Here is a 16,474-nt window from a genome sequence, read left to right as displayed (position 1 = left end):
AATATACTAATTGAGTCTATATCTGATGAAGTTCAAGTGTGATAATGTCAGTCCCAAATCCTGTTAACATATGCAAAGCAAAAAAAAAAGTTTGGCATCCTTTAGATACATACACAGTCATTTCTTCATCAGCAATATCCTGTTCAATAACCTATTGCAACAGCACCAATTTGCTTCTAATGATTTTTAAGCAAACAATTTATTTTATCTTTTATATTTGCTAAAAGGATCCATTTGAAACCAAGCAATTATCCACTTGACATTTTTTTTTGTTAAAATAGGTAGTGGCAAAACTCTTGTCTGATGACAGGATCTACCAAAGAAATGTTAAATATCTTCCTTTAAATTTCTAAGTTTAGTAAGTTAAAATTGTTATAAAAGCAGCAGAAGCCCCTCTGGAGTAGATTTCAGTATCTGTTAAAGGGATCATTAATCAGCCTGCAAACACTGGACTCCATGGAGCTCTCAAATGCCAGATGAATGCAGTAGATAAAATTTTAGAAGCTAGACACATCTGATCTTCCGCCTACCCCTGAGGTCCAAAAACTTCTGATCCTATATTGTAGCCAGGGAAAAGTTTGGTTTCCAATTTAAGTGGCTTTACATTATTATATCAACTATTTCAGAGGAGGCACTGGGGATAAGCTGAGGCTCCTACACCTTCAATTCTATGCGGGGAAAAAACCCGAATAACCAAAGATATATATATATATATATATATATATATATATATATATATATATATATATATATATATATATATATATATATATATATATATATATATAAATAATCTTGATATTCAATCCTACAAAACTCATCTCTTAAATGAGTGAGAAAACTGGTGAATTGGTGAATGCGTCCAATCCAAATTAAGTTTCCATTAGAGACCAATCAAAATATATATAGTATATTCACATACTTTTTGTATATGTTTTTCAGTTACTTACCTTTGATATAGTTATGTCAGTGTACTCAGTAGTATACGAAAGATAAAATCAAGAAGCAGAACAGCTAAGAACAAAAGAACAAAAATTTTCCTAAGAATTTAACTTTTCTAAGGAACTTACTAAAGCTTTACCTATACTGCCCAATTATCTTGTCATCAGATAAGGCAAGCAGTCTTTCCAGAAGGCAGTAATGGATGACATCACCCTCTTATTAACCTCTCACTTACCTTCAAAATGACCTCACAATGTTTTTCTCCATTCAACTTTTGAAATATGCTTTTTCTATCTTCATGTGAGTGAAAAAAAATAGTAAAATTGTACACTCTTGAGATTATTGGAAAAAAAGAAGAGGAGAAACTGGCTGTTCAACATAGAAAAATAATAATTGAAGCAACATCAACAACAAAATTTGCCAGATTTCAAACCAGTATCTATGCCTATGCTACATGAAGATTTTAACCACTGCTCTATTTAAGTACAGGTAGCCCTTGTTTAAGGGACGCGGTGGCTCAGTGGGTTAGGACGCTGAGCTTGTTGATCAGAAGGTCAGCAGTTTGGCGGGTTGAATCCAGAGTGCCGCATAACAGAGTGAGCGCCTGTTACTCGTCCCAGCTTCTGCCAACCTAGCAGTTCGAAAGCATGTAAAAACGCAAGTAGAAAAATAGGGACCACTACAGTGGGAAGGTAACAGCGTTCCATGCACCTTTGGCATCTAGTCATGCCGGCCACATGACCACGGAGACGTCCTCGGACAAGCGCTGGCTCTTTGGCTTTGAAATGGAGATGAGCACCGGCCCCTAGAGTTGGAAACGACTAGCACGCATGTGCGGGGGAAACTTTACCTTTACCTTTAGCCCTTGTTTAGACTGAGACCTCAAATGGGACTGGCAACTCATTCATTAAGCAAAGTAGTTACTAACTAAAACCATGACTGTCTAATGATTTTACTTCAGCTTTCTTATGTGTCACAGACCTGTGAAGGTTATAATGCAGGCATTGCTCAGAAAGTTATTATAAGTAACATGCCTAATTTATAAGTATATAGCAGTCAAACTGACAAATAAAAGAGATGATGGTAGTGTCTGATATCAGCTTTACTTTAGTGGATATGAAATGGGATAATACGCCAATGAATATCTATGGAGATCCTCAGTCATCCAGGTAATAGTTATCCCAAAGGTGCTTTTTACTAATATTTCCCCAAGGGTATACATTAGGTATGGTGTCTTTAAGAAGAGAATTAGGGAAAGTTGTTTCAAAAACTTGTAAGTTTTAAGGAAAGTTCTGAACAAAAACAAAAAATGATTTTCAGCAGTTAAAAAATGGAAAAATAAAATGTATGTTTTTCAAATTTAGGATGATTCACATTCCTATTATCAAGTATCCTATTACTGTCCAGCTTATTTTGATTGGTCATTATTAGCTGTGGTTCTTTACTTGATGGATCAACATTCTTCTTTCTAAATTCTGGAGATTGGGCTATTTATTATATGAAATTAATTCATCTTGCTCTGCCATGTAATGAATCTTATGTTCTACAAGACTGAGTATATTGAAACAAAAGGCAGCCTTTTCATAAAGCAGTTACCATATTCTCTGTGTTACCTGGCCATTTTATTTGGATCTTAGCCAATACCTAATTATGACCAAATAAAGCAGCCCCAGTGGTAAGTTTTCATCAGATGATACAAAGCAATTGTAATTTATGCAGGTTTGGATTATATTTTCCAAATTGCCATCTCACATCATCCTGGCCATATAACAAATAATAACCGATTAATAGAGGAATCCATTGAAATAGCTCCATTTGTTTCATGTCAATACTCTTTTGTCATGTAAAAGAATGTTGTCACTAAAGATTTTGTTTCATCTTGTTGCAAATTAAATCTCTTATCAGAACTTCTTTTCCAATGTAAATAATTGTCATTTTCCAATTATCAATGGTTCCCTCATTTTGTTTTATTCTTTCGTCAAGGAAATCCCCAAGCTTCATACAAATTTCCTACACATTAATCACATTTTGTTACATCTAATGTTCCTGTTAGAATGAGGCATCAGTTCTAATCAGAGGCTATTCTCACAGAAAATATTTTATTTGTATTGATTTATCAGATTTCAGTTGATGTTTGGCAAAGTGCTTTGGATTAAAAGCAGACCATCAGTCCTTCCATACTGCCCTTTTCTTTGGAAGAGATTTGTGCATGTGTCCTATCCAGTGGTGGGATTCATCAGGTTTGCACCACTCTGGCAGAACCAGTGGCTAATTTTTGGTTGCCCAGGCCCAGAACGGACTTCCGGAAGCGGCATCCACACAGAGAACCGGTTGTTAACATATTTGAATCCCACCACTGGTCCTATCCTATATGGTTAATTGCTAATTATCTGATTTTGGTGAATAAACAGCTGTGGAATTGTTGAGACCAAAAGAACTGAGCTCCCAGCAACCCTGCAAGAATGCATTTAGCTTTGAATTAAAGATGCTATCAAAATATGGTTTTAAAAATTCTCGGAGTGTTTCTGGTGTCATCACTATATCTAACTGCCCTGGAAATTATTTGGCTTGAAAAGAAATGTTTGACTTTGACCAGCTGTAGTTAAAACCTTTAGAAATCAATTTATTGTTGGAGTGGAAGTGGAAGCAAAGTAGTACAAGCAAAGAAGTTTTTTTGTCTTAGTCCAATTCATGTATAAACCATGCTCCGCAGGACTTGAGAGTAATCAGTCTGAGGTTACAAGTGGGATCCTAGTGCAGTATCTCATACTAACAATGAATCTTGTTAAAGACTTGTGTTCTGCAGGACTGGGTGTATTGAAAGTCAGGCTTTTCATATAGCAGTTATCGCATTGTGTTATTTGGCCATGTAAGTCCTCTAACCAAACCTCTTGGGTAGGACTAGACATTGGAGATGTCTTCTCAGGAACGCCAGTTGTGGGAACTGAATTTTTATTGGGTGAATCAGTTACTTGAGCAATGGGAGATTTAGCTGTAGTTATTCAAATTCTTTTTTTTACCAGAAATAGCCTGCCTGTTATGATTGGACCTCAGATTTTCTACATGCAAATTATGTAGACTGGAGTAGAGCCTGCAAGAGTGGGTTCCTTCCTGGAAACCTTTTAGATCTGCAAACTGTCTATTCAGTCTAGTTCACTCAGGTACCATGGAGTCTTATTTCTGGCCAATTTTAATGGTTTATCTTCAGTAATATAGGATGAGAGATTTCATAAAATCATATTTAATGAGAAAAATTGTCCCTCTGGCCAATGTGAACCCAAAACCTTATAGTATGTATATGTCCATTCTGTTAGAATTTATATGCTGGTATGCTATGCTGCCTTCTAGCAGAGCTTTTGATAAGGGAGAAATGCTTTGTTTTCTACTCTGAGACTGGAACCCTGGTAATATGAACAAAATTGCCAAGTTCTTATGAGCGGCTATTGCCATAAGATGACTTAAGGTATCCAAACCCTAGAACAGACCTCGGCATTTTGCAGTCCCTGGGCCATATCCAGCTGTTCGGCTGTTCCTGTCCAACCGGCCTGAGGTCAATTGGAAATTACAAATCAGATGTAAATAAGTGTACACCATGCATGCAATACAACTTCAATTGCTTTTATTTTGAAGGTGACTGCTATTTCCCCCCCCCCAATTTACGAATGTGGATGCATGCACAGGCATCTTCACATTGGTTCAGCCCTCCACAACATTTCCAGTTTCTCATGTGGCTCCTTGGGAAAAATTAATTGTCCACCCCCGCCCTAGAATCACATCACAAAGAAGTTTTTCTATTATTATTTTTTTAATTTCATTTATATCCCGCCTTTCTCCGAAGACTCAGGGCGGCTTACAAGCTTAGCAGTAGCCTTCATTCTATGTATATGCCTGCTTATTAGGGCTTTCACACACACCCCCAAGCGGCATTATTACAAAGTCAGCTTAATTGCCCCCAACAATCTGGGTCCTCATTTTACCTACCTCGGAAGGATGGAAGGCTGAGTCAACCTTGAGCCTGGTGGGACTCGAACCTGAACTAATTGCAGGCAGCTGGTGTTACTTAAGGAGGCATTAGCCCACTGCTCCACCAAGGAGGTAAAACACACATTTATCTACATGCTGTTTTAATTTCATCTATTTTATTTTGTTCTGTTTTATTTTGCTCTGTTTTGTTTACTTCTTACATGTGTAGATGTTAATTAGAGGTCATGTTTTAGAATTCTGATCAGATTTTGGCTGATTTGTATTCCCCTAATATATATCCACTTATAATCCTAAAGATCCTTTTCATTTTTATCTTTCAGTTGTGATGATGGCATTTTTTTTAACCAAGCAGCTGAATGTGAAAACAGTTTGAACATCATCTGTTGTATTTTCCCCCTTTTTGTTTTTGTTACTTTCCAGGGAAATGTGACATTTTCCTGTTCAGAACCGCCAATCACACCCATCACTTTCGAGAGCTCCAATAGCAGTTACTTACTGTTACCCGGCACTCCTCAGATCGATGGCTTGTCTGTCAGCTTCCAGTTTAGAACATGGAACAAGGATGGTCTCCTTCTTTCAACTGAATTGTCAGAAAATTCTGGCTCACTCTTGTTCTACCTCCACCATGGCAGACTGATCCTCAACATCCAAAAAGGAGCAGAGCGATACGTGGGCATCAGTGCAGGTATCCGTCTTTACCAGATGCATGTTTCCTTCTCATTTTTGTTGTTCTTAAATAAGGTTCCTAGTTCATAACAGAGAAATGGCATTCTTTGTTTTAAGTGGGAAAGCTAACCCTCAAGCGGTCATTTGTTAATCCAAGCCTAATATATGGTCTGCCATGCATTATAACATTCCAATTTTCATTCGATCTGAAGTGCAGACCCAATGTAGAAGGATGATGAAAGTTGAGGTTCAGTATTTATATGGCCAGGTGCTGCTTTTCCTTCTTAGTATTTCTCTCCTGTCTAATACAGGGGTCCCCAACCTGTGGGCCAGGGACCACTATCAGTCCTTGGCCTATTTGCAACCAGGCCGCGTGAGTGGCTGGCTGGTGTGCATACACAACTCCACTCACACGAGCATCATGCTCACTCGGGGGACCCTTTGCGCTAGCACTTGAAGCCTCACTCGCGTGAGCATCACAAGTGCTCTTGGCCTCAATCGTGCAAGCAATGCCCCTCCCAGAAAACCATCCCCTCTTTCCCCGCTCTCCCCCCTCCAGGCCACCAACCCAGAATGATTGGGGAAAACTCTTCTAATGGATAGAATGCTGTTCATTTTTTAAACAATTTCCTGCTTTGTAGCTGCTATCGTAACAAATCCTTGCTTTGACATTATTCTGGGATACAAAGATGACATTTCAAAAGACATCTGGCAGCAAATCCTCATTATATGCTCAGTGCTCAATTCTTGAATTCCTAAAGAAAAATCTATCATTCTATTGAAGAAGCATAAGCATACACATATGCAAGAGCAAGAGAGTCAGTCCTGTGACATTTTAAATACATATCCCTTTATAGAACAGGCTTTTCATGGAAGGGCTCAGCTGTCTTAAATGCATTTTTACAATAAATTTATTCTTTACTTCGACTGCTTGGAATTCAAAACAGAGTCAAGTATTTATTACTATTATTCTTATTCCTAAATCCCTGTTCCTATCAGAGCTAGGAGAGGGACAACAGCAAATATTCATGGGCAAGCTATAAATTATGGCCAGAGTAGAAGTCTCATCCAAACTATGAGGGAGGATTGTGGAGCAGAAATACCAAAAACAACAGATTAATATCAGAACTCAGGAAGCTTTTATTCAAGCAAAGTTGAGAAGGAATAAGCAAACCTCTGCCTAATCCAGAGGAACCAATAACTCATTAAGAGACTGGGATTGCCTGAAAAAGGTAGCAGAGTGTTCCATTAAGTAATTCAGTGTGTGAACAAATGAATATAAATTAAGTGAATGATATGATCATAGATGTGGATTTGGGAGTTACCTTGGAGATCATCCAGGCCAATCTGCTTCTCAGTGCAAGAATCAAATATTATAGCATATTCAACCAATGGCCATCCAGCCTCTGATGGCCATCAGGGAAGGACAGTTTACACTTCTTAAAGCTTTCTGTTCAACTATTGAGCACCTCTAATAGTTAGAATATTTTTTTCTGATGACCAATCAAAATCTATATCCTTATAATTTGAATCCATTCTTGCCTTCACTGCCCCTGCCCCCTTCCCCTCCATCTTCTGGAATAACTCCACAATTCTACATAACCCTTCTTCAGACACTTGAGTACTGCTCACAGTCTTCATAATATAATAAGGTTGCTTATTCCTTCTCAACTTTGCTTGAATAAAGGCTTCCTGAGTTCTGATATTAATCTGTTGTTTTTGGTATTTCTGCTCCTCAATCCTTCCTCATAGTTTGGATGAGACTTTACTCTGGCCAAAAATGCAGAATATGCTGCAGTAATGGCTTCTCCAGATCTTGACATTACATACATACACACATACATACATACACACATATAAACACACACATATACACAGTACATACGTACATAGATATTAATGGAGTCTAGGATTGCATGTAGGAATGGGGTACATAGGTCACATTGTTGGTTCATGTTCAGCTTACGATTGCTAAGACATCCAGATTCTTTTCCCGAGTTCTGTTGCCCAGCATGCCCCTCCATCTATACTTACGCCTTTGATTTTTCTTAAGCAAATGAAGACATTTGTATTTGTCTTTGCTGAAACTGAATTACTACAAATTTGAACATAACACCTACTCAGCAAACATTCTCTGGGGTGCATTGTGTGGGCTTTTCCAACAGTTCCACAGTGACTTTATTGCTGAGTATCCAGTAGCACTTTAAACACACAAAAATGCCTCTCAGTTTAGATCCTAAAACATTAACTGGGAAATAAGCTTAATTAGAAACAATGAAATTCCCATGGAATTGTGCAGGAATGTTATTTCATGGCCAACATGATGTAGCCGAGAATTAAATTAGATAGCTTCTTGAGAACAGATGTTATGAAAGTTCACGATAATCTCAATTTAAGGCAAAATACACCCACTCAACCTTTAAAATATCTATGTGATCTACATAATTGGTCACTTCCATGTAATATCAGAGCTCTGTCAGTAGTGAGAATTCCCATAATCAGATGAACAAGACACACACAATTATCCTGTCTGTTCAGGATGGTTCTTATTTACAGGCTAAAAAGCATGGCAAGTCCTTGTTCACATTATATATCCACAACAACAGCTTTCTGGATTTTAGATTGCTTATACCCTCCAGATTGGAGTGATTAGGCAAGTTGGCATGGATAACAACTTCAAATGAATGCCTGGGTCTTCAGGCTATGTTGCGCTTATGCCAAACATTCCACTATTGGGTTTTGTTGCTTCCTGAAACGATCACTGTTATTCACAGACATTATCTATTCGTTTTGGTCCCCATGTGAATGGTTGATCAGGTTTATATTTCTTTGTTTCTTAGGCAACAATCTATATGATGGCTTGTGGCACTCGGTTAACATCAATGCCAGAAGACATCGCATCACCTTAACTCTTGATAATGATGTAGCGTCAGCTGTTCATGCTACCACCGTTTCCCAGATTTATTCAGGGCACAGCTATTATTTTGGAGGTAAGCTGTAATTGCAATACACTATTATATTTACTTTCCTTGTAAAGAAAAAAAGCTATCATGTTTTAAAATTATTTTTGTTATTAAAAAATAATAACAAAAAAGAAAAAAAAAGAAATTATATTGCTTCCCGAAAGGTTAAGGGAAAAAATATTTATCTGTCTGTCTGTCTGTCTACCTATCTTATTTCTAAACTGTTAAACTTTGAGGGGCTTCACAGGTTAAAAACAGAAATAAAATTTTAACAAAATACAAAACAAACCCTAACACACAACCAGTCTACCGAGGGAAGCCACAAAAACATAACTCCGTTGCAGCCACCACTAAAAGTGGAGGCCCCATCTCCACTCTTTTTTATTATTATTATTATTATTATTTGTGTTCATACTGATGGCTGCCAGCCAACAAGATAGTAAGCTGGCAGCCTGCCACGCTCCAGAGATATACAGACTCAGTCAGAACTTTTTAGAGGCAAAGAGTCCTTTTTACCTATAAAAATGACAAATGTAATGCAGTCAAGGCCTGGCATGGGTTGAGACCAGGAATCCAATAAACAAACAACAAATCCAAGGGAAAAGACAAGAAACACAGTGAAGTGGAATCTAGAATCCCTGGCACAACAGCATGATAAGGTAAACACAACAGAGCTGAGGCTTGAAAGGTTATTCTCACCTTTTTCTCCATGGGAATGAGATCAATAAATCAGCCACGCTGAGCCTCCATCCAGCTGCATGTTATGCATCAGAGTCTTGGCTGACCTCTCAGGCCTGTGTAGCTCAGCCCTCTATCTTCAGATCCTTAAGGCCTGCTTCAGCTTTGGACTGGATGGAGGAACCTCGGAATCTGAGAGGTTTCATGTGGGTGCAGGCAGGAATCCTGGGCCTTGCTGGATCTGCCTCAGCTGGAGCTCCATCCTAGCTGGGATCATCCCCTCCAGGAGTGTTATCTCTAGAAAGCCATGGGTATATTTCCTCCTCTTCATCATCCAAAGACAGTCCAGCAGAGCTTTAATGCTGTACTGTCAGGCCTAAAGTTACAGTCAAGTTTTCAAAGATCATTTGTAGGCAAGTAAGGTGAGGGCAATGTGGATCTCTGGTTGGGAGGGGATGCTATTCTTAAAGGGTTGTTGCTGCTACAACACAAAAGTCCTGCCTCCTGGGTCTCACTGAATCATACTCTTTAACTGATGGGACTTGGAGTGAATAGAATGGGTAAAGATTAGAGGAGAGAGGCAGTCCTTTAACTATGCATATCTTATTTCATGGAGGGCTGGTTATCACTTATAAATATTGGGGACTTCAACTGTTAAAACATTTGCAATATAAAGAGAAATCAAAATAAGTCTCACACACCCCCTATGAAAATGTGTTAGCTTTCTCTAAAACTGGAGTAGCTAAAATGAACTTTGTGGATCCATCTCTCTGGCAGATCTCCAAGTTTTATCAAGTTTTGTAATGACAGAAAAGTTTTGTTAAATGTTTGAATGAAAGTATATTTGATTTTTTTTATTTTCAAGCCCATACATAGTTGTTATGTATCATTGTGTGTTATCAAGCATAGTTATGATTCAAACTTTACTTAGAAGAGTGGTTGCTATTTTTTCTAAAAATAGAGAAACCTTAGGGAAAAACATGCATTCTTGAAGATAATGTGCAAAATTCATTATGTTATGGAAATTGTTTACAAAAACTTATATTAGGCAAAATTACAAAGCAAAACACATGCCTGGGGAAATGTGCACCAAATGCCTACCAATCAGCACAAAATGCTTAAAGAAAGTTCTTCTGATCTGAAAAAAATAAATGTGATAAGATCATAAAACTGAAGAAATGTGAGAGAAAATAGGTTGATGGGGGGGTGAGAGAGAGAGAGAGAAAGAAAGAGAAAGGGAAGAGAAGGAAAGGAATTAGCATACAGTACTTGCACATCATTAAACCTTTAGCAACATATGAAGTTTATGAGCATCAACCTTACTTTTTCTCAACCAAGAACATTCCTTGCTGGCCAGTACCTTTTCTTGGCTGAGAAAAAGTGAGGTTGATGCTCATGCACTTCATCTGTTGCTAAAGATTTAGTGATGCACAAGTACTGTATGCTAATTCCTTCCCTTCCATTTCTCTCTCTCTCTCTCTCTCTCTCTCTCTCTCTCTCTCTCTCTCTCTCTCTCTCTCTCTCTCTCTCTCTCTCTCTCTCTCTCTCACACACACACACACACACACACACACACACACACACACACACACACGTCCCCTTAGCCAATTTTATCTCAAGAGCTTTATGGGGACAGTCTTTGAAAGATCCTTTGGCCTATAGAGGAAAGGATTTTTTAAAAAACATCAATAAGAAATATCTTTTTCTTTAAGTCTTCCTTCTTCAAAAGGATTCTGATAAGATTTTCACTGTTATTTCTCAATCATACCTTTCCCCTGAAAGTCTTTATGAACCTACCTTGTGCTTTTAAAAGCATGTATCATTCAATTACGTTGATTAGCAGCCACCAAGCTTGCCCATTACATTGATTAGCAACAAAGATTTTGCATGCATTAAAAGGATAGGAATTGAGACCAGTATTAGATAGATAGATGGATAGATAGATAGATAGATAGATAGATAGATAGATAGATAGATATAGTTGTATATAAAGTATCCTTTTTCAAGTCAATATTCAATAGGATGCTTTGTCATTTTGTTTGTTATTTGGCCTTTGGTATAACTAAATTATACTGATTTTTTTTTAATCAGAGAGAATTGCTGAAGAAATGTATCAAAAAATAAATATGTCTCAATATATATATTGTAATGTCAATTCCAAAATTTAAAGCCTAAGTACCATTCTAATGCTTTCATCTTAGAAACTTTAGACGAAAACTCATTTGTGATGTGGATCTAGGAGCCTTAAAATATTAGCCAAAACATGAAAGAAAGGTTAACAGCTAAAAAAAAAAGTGTCTTGAGACATGGGATCTTTGCAGGGTACTGTCTGTGTTATCAATCCATAAAGCAGTCTGGAGAATACAAGGTGTTGGAAATGGAAAATAAGTTTTTAGTGCTACAGAGTACCACTTGAAGACTCTTCACTGTTCTGCTGCAGCACACTAAAGAACCATTAGCAGCTGGATGGAAGCTTCTTTCTTTGTGAAAAATAGTCACTGTGAAATATGTAAATTGTGTTGATCAGAATGGATGTAAGTGATCAGAACAGATGCTAACCACTGCTTGCGTCATTGGTCCTATAGTGGATAGAAAGAATGACCATGACAGGCAGGAGGAAAAGCTGCTACAAAGACAATATGAGATGAAAAGAACTTGAGTCCAAAGATGTAATGTGAGAAATGGTTTCAGGCTTGACCCTCTTTAGTTCTCATGAAAATAAAGAGAGGGAGGGAGGAAGCAAGTTTAGATTTACAAGATTCTGTTATGTAAACTTAGTTATGTTAGTCTGCTTGGCTTTAATCTGGTGTACCTTGAAGGCTGATACGTCCCAGCTCAGACCTCATGACTGCTATTTGTTTTTGGATAGCGTGTGTGTGTGTGTGTGTGTGTGTGTGTGTGTGTGTGTTTATCATATATATGAATTAACATCTGGATCAGATAAAATCTGATCTCCAAATACAATGATGTATGCTACAATCTTTTTTGATAGAGCTGCCACTTACTGGATTGATTTATATTTGGGGAAAACAAGACAATTTACATCAGACTTTCCCCTCATTCCCATAACAGCCAGCTTAACAGGTAGTTTGTAACCCAAAGAGGCTGACTAGTCCAAAGTCACCCAATGACTTCCCATGACTTAGAAAGGACTTAAAGTTTCTGTCTCCAGTCTGCCCAACTTTGGTAAATATAGGAGGCAAAATTTAGCTATTCCATTCACTATCCTGTTAAATCTTTGGCTCAGAGCATATTTTGAAGACCGAGTAGGCTTCTCTCTTTCTTCCTCCTCTCCCATACTCAAGTAGATATCCATTAGGTGGAAAAAAATGAGGTGGGGAAAAAAATGAAACTTTGATTTTGGGTTTTACTGATTACATAGATCTGCTGTTTTCTTTCTTTTCCCTTTCTTTGCTACACTTTTCCCTCCCCTATTTTTCCTATTATTCGCTTTTGTATTTTATATTATAAACTAATAAAAAGTAGACATCCATTAGAGACAACTTCGCTAATATTTCAACTAGAGATTCACGTTTGCTTTATAGTCATGAAGGACAATTTGTCTATAGTTTAGATTTATATGACAGTTCCTATGAGTATAATCAGGAAAGATAGCAATAGTAACATCGTAATGAAACATGATTAACAAGCATTTTGCATTTGGGCTCCATTTAGGTCAATATATATATATATATATATATATATATATATATATATATATATATATATATATATATATATATATATATATATACATTTACATTTACATTTATATTTATATATAACGCTGAGCTTGTCGATCAGAAGGTCGGCAGTTTGGCGGGTCAAATCCCGAGTGCCGCATAACAGAGTGAGCGCCTGTTACTCGTCCCAGCTTCTGCCAACCTAGCAGTTCGAAAGCACGTAAAAATGCAAATAGAAAAATAGGGACCACTCCGGTGGGAAGGTAACAGCGTTCCGTGCGCCTTTGGTGTCTAGTCATGCCGGCCACATGACCACGGAGACGTCCTCGGACAAGCGCTGGCTCTTCGGCTTTGAAACGGAGATGAGCACCGGCCCCTAGAGTTGGAAACGACTAGCACGCATGTGCGGGGGAACCTTTACCTTTACCTTTTTATAAAATAATCCTATTCCACTCTCAAATGAAATAACCAGCTATGGAAGAAAATGATATGCACAGCCACATCACTGGTGATTTCTGTGGAGTCTTTAAGATTTGGAATTAGTTCACTTTCTCAATAAGCATGTAATATTATCGTAGCATTGGCAAGAGCTGAGTGCATTTTTGTTGTTGTTGGTTGTTGTTGTTTTTTGTAAAAATCATTCTACTAGAGTCTCTTTAACCTCATTTTTGGTATTGTATTAAAAAGGATAGAAACAAGTTTGCCACTGTTTAACTGTGCTTGCTCAGAGGATTGCTTATATATGTGAAGTTATTTCTTTTGGAAGCTTGTCGCAGAATGTGGTAGTATTATAGAATTCATTTCAGTCTGATCTTTGCACTGCTGATATTTCAAAGAGTTTACTCTATGCTCCCTGATTATATCCAGGGTGCACAATGCTATTGGATGACATTTTCATTCTCTCCCTCCCTCCCCCCCCCTCTCTCTCTCTCTCTCTCTCCATAATGATAGGTTTAGTCCAGCTGCTGATATAGCTTCAACAAGCTGTCATAAAACTCAGGGTAATTCAAACACCATCTTGTTAAAAAAAAAGATGGCTCGGGATTTCTAAAGCTGAACTTGTCATAACGTTGATACTAGAATTGTAGCAATTGTTACTTTATTGTTGCTATGGCATAATTTTAAGAGGTTGCTACTGAGCACCATGGGAGAAGGGGGTTCTGCTTGGTCCGTGACCACTTAGTTCCACTCACCAAGTCCTATATTTATGTCTTCCAGATTTTGCAGCAAGGTTAAGTTACGGTATATCAAAAGTAGATGGTTTTTAGAGTCTATTAGACCTTTAGTAGACTAGCAGATAAGCATTCAGCTAAACTGGTCAATAGTTGCAAAATAAGGTATAACTTGGCATTTTAATATATTCTCAGCAAAGTCTATTACATTGTAACTTGTCTTTGCCTCTAAGTTGGATTATTATTGTTATAGTTCATTGCACAGTCAGTAAGATATGATTGTTGTTACATTAGACTGTTGCTGCTGCAGGGTTTTTGTTTTTTTCTCATTTATTAGCTTAGCTACATCACTCCCCATTTCCCAACCTGCGATTTTAACCTCTTTGCCTTTTTTATCTGCTTGTTATGTTTTTGTTTGGTACAGCTCACAAATTTATGTTGAGATTTGGTTTTATCATATTTATTACTATGGATTTACATTTGCTATTTTTATATATCTGCTTTTATCTATTGTTGTGTACCTTTCAGAATCACCTTGGCAAGATTGGTGTGTGTGTGTGTGTGTGTATTAGTAATCATATATATATAATTACTAAATAAAATAAATGTGACATCCTTATTTGTACTTTTAGAATAATGATAACATGTCATCAGCAGTTGCTGACATTGTGCTATGAAATCATTCTGAATCCCTAGGTGAGCCATTGTGAAAATAGGTTGTGGAGTTAGGCTGTTGATCAACAGTAATGAATGGCTACAGTGGGGGAAAAAGAGGAATTTGAAAGAGAAGAGATCTAATCCACATTCATAAGACTTGCAGGACTGATATTCAGTAGGAGTTTAACAGCTTTCCCCAACTATGTGCCATCTACAGATAATGAAACAAACTCCTATAGAAGGTACAAGATTGGAGTGGATTATGTACTCCAGAAAGAAACTGACAAAGGATGGACTGGAGAGATAAAAGACAAATAAATGAAATAAGATAAAGGAGATGATCAGGGGACAAGAAAAAAAGGAAGCAGTAAGCTGCCATGATCGCCAAAAGTGCCTGGCATGAGTACAAAACAGCTGCTCCAACAGCAGAAATTGCATCAGACTTTAAAGGCTGGTTTTCTTCCATCCTTATATTAATGCCCAACAGTAAATTGAACCTTTTTATGTCCATTAATCGAGTTTTATTTTAGTTAATAATCAGCTTATCTACTCTCATTATAAAGTAAAACTAATTATAGTGTGATAATTGCTGTGCTTAGGCTGCTTCTATAATTGTAGAGAAAGGAAAATGAGCAAGATAGTACTTTAATGGGGATTTTTGATAACTTTAGTAAACAAACTGGGTCTTAAGATTAATGTTCAGGGCTCTCTCTCTCTCTCTCAGCCCTACTCATCTCAGAAGGTTGTTGTGGTGAAAATAGGAGGAGGAAAGTGTATTAGGTATGTTTCCCACCTGTAGTTATTTATAAAAAAAATGATAAAGGCAGAATGAAATATAAATAAAAATAAATAAAATAAACCCAACCTCTCTTAAGATTTTCCTAATAAGGTGTGCATGTCATTTCCATGCATTTCAGCAACTTATTGGTAAAGACATATATTATAACCAGAAAGTACCTGAACTTAATCTCTGAAGCCTGATAGGAAAAAAAAACTCAAGGAAGGGATTTCTTTGCATATGATCCTAAAACCTTATAGTCAAAGTAGATCATATACAGTATGTTGTTAGAAGGATGAATGCTTTGCCTTGATATAATACAACCTTTTAATTTGTGAACAGATATCCAAAGTAGGTTGTATCATGTAGCTCCGATCCATGGGATCCCTCTGAAGACAACAAAACCCATATTTTTAGTTCTAGATCATGCTTTTTTATCTTAAAAAAAAGAATAAAGTTTGAAGCTGCCCCAATATCTGCCTTCTATCACCATTATTACCTATTTTCTTTGTTGGAAAATGTATTTCAATTTATTACTATAGAATTTGAAACTTAAATGTTAATGTCGAGCAAGCAATGAAAACACTAAAAATAATTAGACTTTCTTTCTATGAATCCCCAAGCAAATAAATTAACATTTCAGTATTCTTCATCTCACTGCTTTCTACCTTCTTTGTTCCACAGGTTGCCCTGACAATTTTACCAATTCAAAATGTTTAAATCCCATTATGGCTTTTCAAGGTTGCATAAGACTCATCTTTATTGATAACCAGCCCAAGGACCTCACTTTAGTTCAGCAAGGCTCCCTGGGAACTTACAGTGATTTGCGCATTGATATTTGTGGCATCAAAGACAGGTAATTATTCTCCTTTTCCTTTGTCTTGTTGTTTTCTTTCAGCTAAATGCAGTTTTACCAGAACTGGAAATTTTAATATGCTATCATTATTAATA

At 37.1% G+C, this 16,474-nt stretch overlaps 1 protein-coding gene across 1 annotated transcript in view; it reads left to right on the top strand.

Moving 5' to 3' along the window:
- The window catches only part of CNTNAP5 (contactin associated protein family member 5), a gene marked incomplete at both ends in the record, with an annotated part of 417,604 nt that overhangs the window by 223,645 nt on the left and 177,485 nt on the right, over window positions 1-16,474 (top strand). The window contains 3 exons of the mRNA XM_083349845.1: window positions 5,347-5,611; window positions 8,433-8,582; window positions 16,208-16,379. Of these exons, the coding sequence (XP_083205971.1) occupies window positions 5,347-5,611; window positions 8,433-8,582; window positions 16,208-16,379 (587 nt within the window). The remainder of the gene's footprint in view (window positions 1-5,346; window positions 5,612-8,432; window positions 8,583-16,207; window positions 16,380-16,474) is intronic.

This window comes from Vipera ursinii, assembly GCF_947247035.1.
Source record: "Vipera ursinii genome assembly, chromosome: 1".
In the NCBI taxonomy this organism is placed as follows: domain Eukaryota; kingdom Metazoa; phylum Chordata; class Lepidosauria; order Squamata; family Viperidae; genus Vipera; species Vipera ursinii.
Note: the sequence above shows the minus strand (reverse complement) of the source record. Positions and strands in the feature narration are given on the sequence as shown.